Raw genomic sequence first — 15,485 nt, 5'->3', positions numbered from 1 at the left:
TTGGATGTTTAAAAAAAATGGGGGGGGGTGGGGGGTAGGGGGGTTGGGGTGAGAGGAGGGTATAATGTGGGGTGTGGTAATTTATTAGATGTTTAAAAAATAAATATTTTTTTTTTGGGGGGGGGGGGTAGGGGGGTAGAGGGGAGTGAAAGGGGGGGTATAATGTGGGGTGTGGTAATTAATAAGATGTTTAAAAAAATATTATTTTTTTTTTTGGGGGGGGGGTGGGGGGTAGGCGGGTTTGGGATGAGAGGGGGGTATTATGTGGGGTGGGGTAATTTATTAGATGATTTAAAAAAAATTGGCGGTGAGGTTGGGGGCAGGGGGGAAATATAGGTTGGGGTGATGTTGGTAAACAAGTATGCAAAATATAAAAGCAATATGTCAAGGGACAATGAAAAATAAAACAAATGATCTCACACTGACATGAACAAATATCCTCTATTTATAAAACATGAATTTTAACTTATTGCATTCGTTTCCCCTGTATATAAGAAAGATAAAATAGTGTATTACCTCCCCTGTCCTGCTTATATTTATATTAATCAACAAAATTAAGCATTAACACAATATTGAATATACAAAATATACAACAAAAATCTCATATTCTGATAATATTTTTACTGATCCACTTTATTTTACTCAAATGATGATGTTTCATTGGACTGATAATTATAGATTTAGGATTACAGACCAGTTGCTTCAGTTATATTGTTCAGAGTTCGCCCTGTTGGCAGCGTATGAGTTTTTAATTTATCATCCAAAAGCCATTTTACTATTTCGGGTCACCGAGACCTTGACTTTTGACCTAGTGACCTCAAAATCAATGGGGATCATCTGCGAGTCATGATCAATGTACCTATGAAGTTTCATGATCCTAGGCCCAACCGTTCTTGAGTTTTCATCCGGAAACCACCTGCAGCCAATTGTATAAATATGGATAACTCTTATCCAGCTGATAACTTTTGGTTTAATCTTCAATTTTAGGATATCTTTTTTGGTTAGCGATTGTATAAAACGGTTCACGTTCTGGTTAAGTTTTGGATAAGATTTAGCCAAGATATTTGACGCCGGTTATCTTTATCCAAATGAAGAACGCGCTGACAAAATGGCTGACTTTGACATACCGAACGCTAGACGACCAAGACAATTTCGACGAATAGACAGATTTACGGAAACTGACGACCCTGAAGAAATACGACGACGATTTAGATTTACACCTGACAGCATTGACCGCATAGAACGACTGATCGGACATAGACCTGAGAGACCAACTGGACGGAATCAACCCTTGACACCGAGGCAGCAAATATTGATAACACTGAGATTTTTTGCTTCTGGAAATTTTTTGCAATTAATAGGGGATACTTTTGGGGTGGACATTGCCACGGTTTCAAGGGTAGTGACCAGAGTAACTGACGAACTGTGTGACCTGAAAGACCAAACAATTAAATTCCCGACGACGGACAGACATAAATCAATTATTAAACAGAATTTTTTCAAAATCGCTGGATTTCCGTCTGTAATTGCGGCGATCGACGGAACGCACGTTCGCATCATTGCTCCCCATGAACACGAGGAGCAATATGTGAACAGAAAGCACTATCACAGTGTCAATGTACAGGCAACGTGCGACCATCGAGGTATTTATCAATTTGTACACAAAATTCAAAACGTAATTTTAGTTCTTACCTTCAAGTTTGAGTATCCCTTCATTTTATAAATCCATTTATTTATATTTATATGCATCCTGCTGTTTTACACACCAGATCAAAGATTCCGTAACACTTACTTATGATCTGGTACGATTTTTTATTATTCAGTTTTTCTTTTAACACACGTCCTTTAAGTCCAAATTTCCACAGTGTAATGCATATTTTGCGCCCAAAAACTCACATGTACTCAGTTCAAATGACGTAACGATTCTAAATAAAGATAGGTAAAGTCTGTTTCATGGTTAAAATATAGTCTGATCCTTTGTATTATAGAGGCACAAGACAGGGAATTCTAATAGCCTTCTTTCCTCTCTATTCATCCAACCCTATAAATTCATCCACCCCCTTATTTTGGTAATTATGACATTTTTCTGAAAAAACTTAAGTAAGTAATGCTTATTTAAAAAACATACAACATAGATGTTCTATTTTGGTTAAAATATGTGAATTTTAGATTTTGTTAGAGAAAAAACAATAATTTTGAAAATATTCACTTTTAAACAGTGTTTTTGTGTTTATTAGTCTATAAGATATATTTTTTAATGATTATATCAAAATTACTTCAAAAGATTTATGTTTTCCTATAAAAATGTTGATTGAACAGATTGATAGGAAAGATACAGACAAATTAGTGGTTGCTAGGGTGTGCGTTGTAAATTATTTTGCCATACTTTTGTTGGAAAGATATAAAATGTCTAATTAAATGTCTCACTTGTGGTGAAATTCTTTTCATTCAGTAGAAAAAGTCAATTTCACTCTTAAGTGGATGAATAGACAGTAAAAGAGGCTACAAAGAATTATTTTCTTGCTACATTTTAATAATAAGATGTATCATACTATTTGAATGATTTACTGCAACGGAATGTCTAAAGTTAAATTGCATACATTATATTCTATGTAATCATATTTCAGGTGTATTCACCAGCATAAATGCCACATGGCCTGGAAGTACTCATGATGCTCATGTTTTCAGAACCTCTGTACTATCTGATTATTTGGAAGCCCATCATCATGGTAAGCGCATATTCTAAAATGGATTGATTTTTTTTTTAATGCTATTTCATTTATTGTTCTGCATGTTCCTGTTTCTCATTTATAAATGTATACTTATAAAAGGTTATTCGCCGTGGCGTAATGGATGTCCGCCTAGCGAACTGGATGTCATGGGTTCGAACCCCACTGGGAACGTTCCTTTGATCTCCCCCAAAAATTATATACATTTAGAAGAGGATCATTCTGTAATTGTTGTTTAATTGTTCTGTTCAAAGGTTTGGAGGATGGAATTGTGTTAGGGGACAGTGCCTATCCATGCAGGAAGTTTCTCATGACACCTTACCTGCATCCTGGTGAGTGCTCTCTGTTGAACACCTTATCCATTTACCGGTCTTTACAAAATACATTGTACTGAATCTTTTCTTATAACACATGTCTAAGTTCATTTTGATGTTATATGTTTGAAATTAATATTGTAACTATAGCATATTTACACCAGGATCCCCACAGCAACAGATGTTCAATGACGCACATGCAAAGACAAGAAATGTTATCGAAAGAGCATTCGGTGTACTGAAGCGGAGGTTTCATGTCCTTCATGGAGAGGTATTTATTTAGTATTAATGTGTTAATAAGCACTAAAACATTTATGTTTAATATCATGAAATATCTAAAAATATGCACTAAATTAACTTATTTTGATTTTAAAATGTTTAATAATGTTCTTTAAACATTAAGGTACGAATGAAGCCGGGCAAGGTAACAAAAATAATTCTGGCATGTGTAGTATTGCACAATCTCGCTAAGGCATGGGGTGAGAGGGAGGCATTCCCAGAGGAAGAAGACCCTCAACCTCCACCACTTGTCCAGCTTGAGGGTAACCCTGACGGGCAGGCTATCAGGGATGCAATAACTGCAAACTATTTCAGGTTTGAAAATAATTCATTCAATGCTAAGAATACATGAAACAAATGTTATGACTATGTGCAATAAATTTGTTAAAAATATTTTACTTAGCAAGTAAAAGGCTGTTTAAATCTAGCTTATAAATGAACAAAAGCATTACATTAATAAGCAATGCACAATAATTATAATATTAATAATAATATTGAATATCAAAAAACCATTTATAACATAAATAAATAATAATATTTATAACAATATTAATAACAATAATAATGAGTAATTAAACTAATCATCAATAAATAACATTAATTGCAGATGAAGACGGACGGACATTACAAGGCACCATGGGTGACTTGATCTATGTATGGCGTAATAGTATTCAGACTGATGTACGGACATAGACAAAACAAGTCTTAAAAATGTGTGTTTATTTACATCTGATAAAGACAAAACAAGTCTATAAAATGTGTGTTCATTTACATCTGATAAAGACAAAACAAGTCTATAAAATGTGTGTTCATTTACATCTGATAAAGACAAAACAAGTCTTTAAAATGTGTGTTCATAAATATATAGTTTAATAATTTTGATTATTTTCCCTGTGCATAATTATAGAGATCCATTATGTTTACATTTAACTGACAACTAGGTCAGCCATCAGCTGATTAAACAGATGTATTTAAATATAGGTCAGGAATTTTCTCATGCACCTTGTAAACACTGTCTACAACTGAGTGTCTACTCTCTAACTTACTTTATTTACATTTTTGTGTTTATTGTGAGATGATTTCATGTTCATCCATATAATTTTAAATAGTAACTAAATGTTAAGTCACTTGTATGTAAAACCTTGCAAGAGGTAGATGTTGTAGTTGGCTATTTTCAATTGCCACTTTCTACACTAAGTCTTGGTCACTGACCATCATTCACATATATTAAAAACTTGGAACTTAAAACCCATTGTGTTGTTTACACAAACCCCGGCTACAAATGTAATTTGTATCATTTATTATCATTTTTAGAATTATTTTTTTTTCAAAATGATAAAAAATGTTGTGTTATGACATTCTTTTACAGTTTGTCTTTGGCAAATGCCATCATGAGCTTTCCCTCCTCAAAAAACTCTCTCTGGGATTTCATAAGGAGCAACTTTTCCTGTTGAACTGCAATGGCTCCAGCATAATATGCCATCTGCAGTTCCCTCAGGGTCTGCTCTTTCCTGATTTATAGGAAAGTGCTTTGTAGCATTTTTTACCATAAACATTTATAAATAATAAGTTATTATAACTTAATAACAAAATCTTATTTATTATGTCATACATCTGCAGTGTTTATGTTGATTTTTAAATCTAAGTAAGGTCTAAGAGTTTTCCCATTTAAATTTGATTTCCTTAATGGTATTATTAAATTTATTAAATAATGAAATGATTACACAAAGTTTGAATATGTAACAAATGAGAAAAAAATTAGGATATACCTTTTACCAATAGCTGGATTCCTGCTTGGTTTAATTTCCTTATTATTCACAGGAACAGGCACACTAAAAACTGAAATGCAGATATTTATTTCACATCTTGTTAAATACTTATTTACAATGTTAAGTTTCAATATTTTCTATGGAATAAAACACTTTAATTTAATGCATTTAACTTATCTTATTAACTTCATAAGTGTGGTCAATAGGCGTTTCTTGATTGTATAAGCCAATTATGATATTTACCTTGATCTGCACTGCTGTCTTTTGATGTTTCTGGAAAAAAAATGAAATCATTTATTAATAATTTAGAAAACAATATTAACTTATTATAATTTCCTGTGATATTTCTAAACATATATAGTCAATATGATTAAGAGCAACAGTATATCAATTATTTATAACTGCATCAGGGATGGAAATTAGTGGTTGACCGTGAGCCCGGGGCAAGTAGATTTTGGCCTGGGCAACTCAATTTCAAAAGTTGGTAGTCAAGCTGTGCAACTTATTTTTTTTAAAGCTTGAAACAAATCAGTGCAATAAAAAATTGTGACTGTGGATCAACAATTGGAAAAAAAGTTACTTTTTGCTGTTAAGAAACAACCTTTTATTTTTAGCTTTTTGCATTTGGGAAACATTTTGTAAGAGGCTGTAATTTTGGGCAAACAAAATCACTGATTTCAAAATGTTAAATTTTGTTTTGTATAAATGTGTAAGTAAATTATTACTATTGTTAAAGCCATGTTTTGATGCATGTACAACAATAAATAAATAATACTTGATTTATTGAGTGATAAATTGTTATGTAATGTCATTTGTGTGTTTTTCTTAATGCTCCATATTAATTGCTTATCATTGTTGGATGAAAGTGAACATTAATGACAAGCTATCTAACTTTCCTTGACATGTTGCTATTACAAAGTCATGTATTTAAAAAAGTAAAAGTAACAATATAACTTACCATTTACTGTTTCATCATCGTCGAATGGACGAATATCGTCAGCAAAGTTGAGGAAGTCTAAAATGTAAATACATGAACATCATTGAAATATATATAACAAGAAATATCTTTAAAACAGATATACGGCGTAAATAGTTTAATGAATGAGATCAAGTATAGCGAATGTCTTTTTCTGTGCAGTTCATAGCTGCATCACACGCAGTACGGGATGTTACGGGGAGTTTTCGCGGCTTATTTTACATTATAACATATTGCTGGTCATAAACCTATAGATACAAAACAGAAAACCAAAAGAAGAATGGAAGTGAAATTTAAACATATGAGTCAACCGGCCACACGAGAAGTATCCGTATTTATAGGCGCGTTCTTCGAACAAACCTGTTTTAGTGGTTTGTCGGGCATTGCTATTTTATTCGATTATTAACAGTATCAATTATCATCGTGCTAATGCTTAAAGTGATATTATGGGCATTTTGCACTGTTGAATTGAGCTGAAAAGAATTAACAGGTCAAAATAGTTAGTTAAAATGTGGTTACTGATTAATTATCTGCATTTCACCTTGCTACCAGTTGTTTATAAAAATATATTTTATATTCGATATTCTTACGTGACCCACCCAGTCCTGTAAGCTGAAATGATCCGTAAAACAATTTCGTGTCTTTGTGTCGTATGAACAAATCTGCACTAAAACTAAATTTAGGTTCAACTCGTAAACGCATGATCAGTTGTCAAACGAAAGTACGGTTGATATTCAAATGCATTATTTTTCTCTTTCTGGTATATTGTTTTAGTATGATGATGCTGCATTAATTAATATAAGTGTATATGAAGTAGAAACATCAAAAATAATCAACGGTTGCGATAGACACCTATAAACTGTTACATGCTCATAATATCACTTTAGTACATTAGGCAATATGGACGAATAATTATTGTTAAATTTATCAACAATAATATTTATCATTGTATTGTTGAAAACACATTAAGAATCTAGTATTTACATACCATAATTATATTGCTGAATATCTTCATTTAACATATTTCTGGTCTTACGAAAATTCCAGGTCACCTAGTTCACGGATAGCGTCTTTATTATATAACGATTATTTTACTGGCCGCAAACTCCGGTGATGACCTGTATATAAACTCTGAATGTCCGCGAATTGACCCGATATACCTCGCGGGTTGAAATGCAATGCTTTAAAGTGAGGCCTCGCTTCCATTGCTCTTTATACTTTTACATGTTAACATGTTGACAGGAATAAGGAAGTAAGTACTAAATATGAGAACATAGCCTTTTAAGTATAAACGCTCTTGCGCTGGTAATACTCTGAAAATAAAAGGTGTACGCACAAACTGTATTGATGTCGAGAATTGAGTGTAAAACTGTTCTATCTATTAAGCCTTTTCATTCGAGATAAAATTGTTTCATACAGTAAAACAGTGTTACAAAGACGCGGATATGTTTCCAATGTTCTGGTGGTATACTCAAATCAGCCAATGGAATAAATGAAGTGTATTCATTCGTACCTAGCCGCGGGAAATTTTATTGGAATTTTATTGGACACTTACAAAGGTCAGGCTAAGGTGAAAAGCTGGCTTATGCAGCTTACGCCGAAAAATGATTTATAAATATATTTAAATATTATTAAAAGTAACAATATTATGTATTCCCCTTAAGTAGCCTCATTTGCCTTGGCAAACTGACCTACGCCAATGTCGGAGTCGTGGAGATGTCACATACAAGAGCATGTAACACTTTTATAAACAAACGCATGATTTCTCAGATTATAAGCATACTTGCAAGAAAGAATATTAATAGTACGATTATAATGCCAATTTCTCGCTAATCATTAAAGGCATTTGCGTACATAGTATTGATTATTTTAGTATCAATTAAATAACCTACGAAAAAAATGAACTCTTCCAAAAGACTACACAATCTAGAAAATTCTATGCATAGAAGCGTGTAATGTTTATCAGTGACAGTGTGATTTTTAAGCGACATGGAGGCACATGGAATGTGTTTTGTTTCTTGCAAAGGAAATTAAAATAAATAGAGGATATTTGTTGGATTCGGTGGATTATCGATTTTAATTCACGAGTGATCATAGAAAATAATATTTTCACGAGTGGCGCAGCCACGAGTGAAAATATATATTTTATATGATCACGAGTGAATTAAAGTCGATAATCCACCGAACCCAACAAATTTTCTTTTTATTTTATGCTTTTTTTTCACAGTTTATATACATTGTTAAAGGGTTTAACTACAGAATTTCGCTTGGAAAATGACGTCATTTCGTCAAAAAAATGACGTCATTTAACATAAACAGTGAAAATTATCGATAATTTTCACTGATAATTTTCATTGTTTGAAACAGTGAAATTATCAGTTTTAATTCACTGATATTTCTCTATAAACAACCGGAAAGCATAAAATAAATTGGATTTAATTACCATCCAGTTGGAGCAGCTCAACAAATCCTGTTGCGCTGCGCACTGCACCTAACGAGAATAAAAATATGTATGGATTAAAATGGAATTATGTGAATATATTGAATGAAAGGTAAGAATAGTTAGATACATGTATGTAGCTGGCACAGAAAAATTACGCACTCGACAGTGTAATTCTTTTCAGTGGTTTATGATTTAGGTATAATCTAATTGTGTTGTATTTATAAATTAGGTACAATTGCAGTGGAGCTTTCATAATCAATATAGTTATTTTTTTTAATAATTAAGTACGCGGGTGGTCACATACCAATGGTGGTTTCGGATTGAGAAGCACCCGGAATCCCACTGAAGGACGGCGTTTCCTTCATTGTTTCAATGATTGACATCGTTACCGTGTCTGCGGCTTTCATCGGTTGTCCGCCACCCGTCTGCCGGGCGTTTTTTCGCTCCATCGTAAGCGACTCTCTGGCCTTCGAGACCATTTTCCGATATTTTTCTCAATAAATAACACACAATAAAATTACTGATTACATAATTGTGTCTTATTCTATCTCGGCAACATATTACAATCAGTCACTCGCGCAATTTGAAACTTGTCAGATATTTACGGAAAATGCTAATTGTTCATTTCTGAAATTGAAGGAATGACAATAAGCTCTATAAATTTTTGTAATTATGCATAATCTCTATATAATAGTCTCTAGAAATTGTATACGGATTCATATTGCGTTTCAAACGGCGCTATGATTACAGTACATGCGCACAGACGTTGTTCTTCGACTTCGGCATGTGGAATACTAACACCTAAATACATCAGTTAAGTATTAATAAATACATATATTTACATATCTCATATTAACGAATGGCCGAAAAATATCAATGTTGGCGTTCGCATACCTTTCACGTCGTCAATCGTGCGACACGCACGACCGACGGAATTCACTTTTTCCGTTATTACGGCCCACGCCCCATCTTGAATTTTCTTGGTGACTGGTGTTGAGCCGCTTGAAAATTTCTTTGTCAAAACTTTGTCAAATTTCATAACACCTTCACGGATTAGAGCAGTTTCCTCATGGGAAAAGTTAACTGGACGTTTTTTACGAAGCGAAAGCGTTTCAGCCATTTTGTTGTCGTCTGAAATGACACTTTCCGCGAAACCGTCTTGACCGGAACCAGATTAAATATGCATTGTGGGTTTTTTTATGTTTGGCTAACTTTAACCAAATCGGATAAAGATATCCAATGCGACTTGCATTTTTATACAATAGGATAACCACGTTGGATAACATATCCAAAAACGGATAAAGTTAACCAAAGGTTATCTTTTGGATTGGTTAAAGTTATCCATATTTATACAATTGGCTGCTGCTGGTGGACGGACCTACCGACAGACCGACCGACATGTGCAAAGCGATATACCCCATCTTCTTCGAAAGTGGGGCATAAAAATGAAACTCCAAGTGTGTTTAGAAATCAATAAGGACAATTTCAATGCATGAAAACAATTACCCTACACTTATTTATGTTGTTTTAGGATAAAACTGTATATCAAGAGATTAGCAACCATTCATAAACAAACTTTTTTTGTGGGGATATAAATTTCACAAATTTACTTCTTATTGTCATGTATATCCTTGATTGGTGTATATTGTTAAGAGGCCGCACAAGATTGACTTTACAACTTTGAATACATAAAAAAAACTTTACATGGATAAATAATTGTTAACGCGATCATTTAATGTCAGTATCAGTTAATAGTTTATATATTAATATTTGAAGTATGATTATTAAATTAAGAAATTTAGTTGCGTAAGATAATCTATCACTTATGACCAACTCAATAGCTTACAAAGAATTTTGCAAAACAGAAATGATCCATAGAGTATCATTACAAATATCATCTGCCGCAGTTTGTGCAAATGTTAAATAGTAGCACGATACATGTGAATACTTTGTACTTCGAACTGTGTAACGTTATCTCGGTGGGGACATCATATGACCCGTACCTGTATTCGATTAAATGTGTTAATATAATGATAAACTTTCGCTAATTTATTTCCAAAGTATTTGGGCAAAAACATAAGTTCAGCAATATGTTATCTGCAGTTATTGTGTTTGTGTTCTTATCGGGAGTGCAGGGAATTACGCATGAGGATTGTCCAGGTACGAATCTTCTGCAAAAATCAAAAGATTCGGCCAACTAGGTACAAATTTGTAGAATAACCAACTGCGTTTTATTGTTTCAACTGCAATCATAGTACCTAAAAATGTATATGTATTTTATATAAAACAAATTCGTGTATACTGGTATATTTACACAACTGAATACAGTTGTATTCTTTGTTGATATATGTATTTAATCATTATAGTCAGTCTTACTAGGGTGAAAATAATCATTTAAAAACTTTACAATGTGTAGTTTAAATGACCTTAAAAACCTTCGTAACATCGAATGTATTATCATAATTGCATTATGTTTTTATTGATATACGTTTTTATACCGTTGCATTAATGTAAAAAAACAAGTTTAACAAAAATATATATTATTATAAGTTATATTTCCTTTCCCTTAAAAAGCTAAGGGACACTCTGACAACGGCTACTGGTATGTCAATACCGCAAAAGAAAAACCAAGATGTGTGCTGCATTGCTACGAAGGATACGAGCCGGATGGGTGTCATGTATTGCGGATAATAAGACCTGGCACGTGGAATCGAAATACACCCCAGTGTGTCGAAAGTAAACCCCTTACGGTCTTTAATTAAATTACACAATGGCTCACTAAATTGAATTGAAGCATAGACATTTGTTGCATGTTATGTTCTATTCGGTCCGGTTCTGCAATTACCTTTTACTTATGTATTCGTGTCAGAATCGTCGATGCCTTGGGGAACTTTGGCTAAAGCATTTAAGGGAGCTGCAGTCTCATCCCGCAGTGCATTTGCCGCGTTACATGGCGCCGGAGCGGCTGGACTCGCCTTTGGAACTCAGGCGTGCGTGTTCAGTGGAATCACTGCCGTTACGGGAACGGTTTCGACATTCTTAGGCAGCGAAGCTTGCGAAGATGAGTGACAGTATTTCAACATCCACAATTCAACGATCAGAATTTTTAAGTGCAAATTATAATTGGTTAGATCGTTTTGAGGAGAGAAAGGAATTTGCAAACCAAAACTGACACTTATAATATATATATATATATATATATATATATATATATATATATATATATATATATATATATATATATATATATATATATATAACAATTTATATATATAAGTTGTTATTGGTGATGTTTTACCATCAAAATGAAAACGAAATGAAAGTAAATTTAAAGTGATATTATGAGCATTTTTCACTGTTGAATTAAGCTGAAAAGAATTTACAGGTCAAGAGAGTTAGATAAAATGTGGTTACTGACCAATTATCTGCAACTCATCTTGCTACCAGTTGTTTATAAAAATATATTTTATATTCGATATCTTACGTGACCCACCCAGTCCTGTAAGCCGAAATGATCCGTAAAACAAAATTGTGTCTTTGTGTCGTATGAACGAATCTGCACTAAAACTAAATTTAGCATCACATCGTACATGCATGATTAGTTGTCAAACGAAAGCACGGTTGATATTCAAATGCATTATTTTCTCTTTCCGGGATATTGTTTTAGTATGTTGATGCTGCATTAACAAATATAAGTGTATATGAAGTGAAAACACCAAAAATAAAGAACGGTTGAGATAGAAACAGATGCCCATAATATCACTTTAAGTTTGACAATAAACGTTTCTAAATACATGTAATTAAGTTGAAAACAAAAGTTTAACTATTGTGTTTTTTTTATTTAACAATTTTGCATCTTCAACGCATGAGTTAATTTCTTCACAATCGAAATATATCGTATGTTAATATTTGATTAACTCTCAGTATTATTTCGACACATTCAAATCACACTTTTATAGCCGCGTCATGCGAAAATTGGTCCTATGGCGTTGCAGCCAGCGTAGCTCAAGCCCATGCCTGCGTATTTGCGCAGTCTGCTCATCGGCGAAGCTGTCCGTTATAAAATTATTCAAGGTTTAATGGTATAATTATGCATCTTCTGACCAGACTGCAAGATGCGCAGGTTTGGTGGGCTATAGCTATGATGGGCGCATATGGCTAATGACCCATTTTGGCATTACGCGGGTCTTTAAAAATCTCATCGCGCATTGTAAATGGCACATTTTAGCTCAATGCTTTTCGATTTGAAACTGAATTCAAAATAGCGAATATCGCAAACTGGTAAATAAGGGTAGCATTTTATGGGCGTTCAGGAACAATTCACAGACTTGCTGACCGAGTACGGCAAACATGTGTGGTTAGATAATAAAACGATTTCCCTCTTATCGTGACCCTGTACTATTTCAGTAGTGTTTCTTTTCTCACTTTGGAAGCAAAACTGTGTATATCGATAGTCAATTATGTTTTCGTCTGACGATATAGTGACCGATTACAGACTCCGAAATTCTTCGAGATGGATTTTAACGCGCAATTTTAACTTGACCACAATTTGTGTCTATGTGTCGTTTGAACATTCAGAGAGTAGTCCGGAAATCCTTACACTGAACTGTGTTACATCTTTTACGCTGTGCACAGACACAGTGATGTAGCCAAAGTTCAGAGGATTTTTCTCGAATCAGCCTACGAAATATTCGAATGAATTCATTCGTGTCTGCTGGCGTTATGTAAAGGTCATTTAAGGTCTTATTGTACATTTTGAATTTGTATATGGTTATAATTTTGAATGGGTTGTGTTTATTTTCAAACTTGCGATAAAAAAGCTATAACCCGATTTTGAACAAGGGCTGTTTGTAAAACATGCATGCCCCCCATATGGGCTGTCAATTGTAGTGGTAGCCATTGTGTGAATACGTTTTTTGGCACTGTGACCTTGACCTTTGACGGAGTGACCTGAAAATCAAAAGGGGTCATCTGAGAGTCATGACAATTGTACCTTTGAAGTTTCATGATCCTAGGCGTAAGCGTTATTGAGTTATCATCCGCAAACCATCTGGTGGACGGACATACGGACAAACATACGGACGGACGGACCGACATGAGCAAAAAAATATACCCCCCTATACATGGATAGCTGACATATTTCATTACGAATTGTTAACTTAAGTTGCTTACCCTGTTTACCGATAATTAAAATATACATATGAAAAGTAACTTATCTATGTTTTGCTGGTGTTCATAATACTGTTCTTTCTTACGTTTTCATGTATCCAACGTACACAGAAGATTATGATGCGTTAATATGAGTGATCGGCAATTATATCTTGATCGCCTCTGTTAAAGGCTCCTACGTTTGTTTTGATGATTATTGTGTTGTTCATGTATTTTTTATGTATGTTTTGTTTACTTGTGATCGGCAATTATTTCTTGATTGCCTCTTTAAGCTCATTTAAGAAATTATTGGATTATTATTATTTTGTAATGCATTTTTCGATTATAATTATTTATCACTCATAATGGGCTTCTCCGCTTGTTTTCATGATTATTGTGTTGTCCATGTACGTTTTATGTATGTTTAGTTTACTTGTGAGTGTGGGCATATGTGTATGGGAGTGGGTGTATTCGTGTGTGCGTGTGTGAGTGTGGGTGTATGCGTATGGGCGTGCGTGTGTATTTTTTGCATTTTGCTTTGCCTACGTTGTTGTTAATTTTATTGTGAATTTATTTATTTTTTTATTATTAAATATATAACATACAATGTATACATGGATAATATAAAAAACATGGCGATTAACATTCGGCAGCAAAGCTGTTCAAACATGTAATACAAAATATGCTTATATATACATGTTGTTGACCTTGTGATTTCCTTTAATATTTAAAAATTATCAATGTGTATTTGTTTTTTTTGCTTGTTTGTGATAGGTGTTTTAAAAAAATAAAAAAATAAAAATAAGTTTAGTCAATTGTTAAAGGTGGGTAGAAAACTACTTGACTGGGTTATGAAAGTTTATATGTTTCCATTTTTGTTCAAAAATATGAAGTTTATCGTTGTTGAGGGCTATTTCTTTTTCAATTTTGATCTTTAGTTTTAAATAGTTTATAAAACAGTTGAAAGTAGGTATTTGTTTTTTGTATTAGAAGCTAAATATAAAATATTTTATTAATATGATAATGTGGTTCAGAGTGTTATTAATTTCTGGTATTTTAAAAGTATTCACACCGAAACTTATATTTGAGAGAGACAGTTTTAATTTTAATTGTTGTTTCTCTAGAAATGTTGTTAACTGGTTCCATAGAATTTGAATATGTTTGCACTCCCAGAAAAGGTGTTCTATTGTTTCAGTGTATTCGCTGCACATATCACATAAATTTGTGTTGGATAGGTTGCACTTAAAAAGGTATTTATTTGTAGCTATGATTCTATGGACAAATTTATATTGAAAATTTCTCAGTGTGCTATCTATAGTTGTTTTATATGGCATGATAAATATTTGTTTCTAATTAAATTCTTGTTCTCGAAGACAGGGGGGCACGCGTATACGGGAGCTTACCGCGTTTAAGTGAGAAAATTGTTGCAAAACTTCAAAGATGGCGTCGTTTAAGTGTTTTCGTGAAGGAGTAGCGGATATTTTCACCCGGTAAGCCAGTTTATATTTATATTTCTTTTAAATAAATAAGCCCTTTCGGCTTTACGGTGTTTGTGCTCCACTCGGTTTTTTGTTTCAAAACCGTAGACGTCGGAATAAAAAAGCTATTGAAGCAAAACCGTCGACAAATTTGTTGTTTAATTTCTTGACCTTCGAGATGTTGGATGTTCGAATATCATTTTCTCTCATAATAAACAGTATTTGTGCATGTGTACAGTAAAATATAACATAAATCACGAATATTGTATTATCTCGACGCGTTGTTATGTCTATTAATTCATTTAATGCCGAATTATAACGGGTTAACCCCCATTTTTGGAACTAAACT

At 33.4% G+C, this 15,485-nt stretch overlaps 3 protein-coding genes and 1 long non-coding RNA gene across 4 annotated transcripts in view; 3 read left to right on the top strand and 1 right to left on the bottom strand.

The window, feature by feature from the left end:
- LOC127871734 (interferon alpha-inducible protein 27-like protein 2B) overlaps nucleotides 1-15,485 on the bottom strand; it is a 106,918-nt gene that overhangs the window by 51,656 nt on the left and 39,777 nt on the right. The window lies entirely within an intron of this gene.
- LOC127871729 (uncharacterized) overlaps nucleotides 1-15,485 on the top strand; it is a 75,310-nt gene that overhangs the window by 36,088 nt on the left and 23,737 nt on the right. The window lies entirely within an intron of this gene.
- LOC127871742 (uncharacterized) lies at nucleotides 6,285-15,030 on the top strand. Its single transcript, XR_008045523.1, has 2 exons — nucleotides 6,285-6,570; nucleotides 11,910-15,030. It is a non-coding gene; the product is annotated as an uncharacterized LOC127871742 (long non-coding RNA).
- LOC127871738 (uncharacterized) lies at nucleotides 10,520-11,686 on the top strand. Its single transcript, XM_052414899.1, has 3 exons — nucleotides 10,520-10,670; nucleotides 11,085-11,246; nucleotides 11,380-11,686. Exons 1-3 carry the CDS (start codon nucleotides 10,601-10,603, stop codon nucleotides 11,577-11,579), a joined length of 432 nt encoding a protein of 143 aa, XP_052270859.1. The 5' UTR covers nucleotides 10,520-10,600; the 3' UTR covers nucleotides 11,580-11,686.

Source organism: Dreissena polymorpha, chromosome 3, assembly GCF_020536995.1.
Source record: "Dreissena polymorpha isolate Duluth1 chromosome 3, UMN_Dpol_1.0, whole genome shotgun sequence".
NCBI classification, from domain to species: Eukaryota; Metazoa; Mollusca; class Bivalvia; order Myida; family Dreissenidae; genus Dreissena; species Dreissena polymorpha.
Note: the sequence above shows the minus strand (reverse complement) of the source record. Positions and strands in the feature narration are given on the sequence as shown.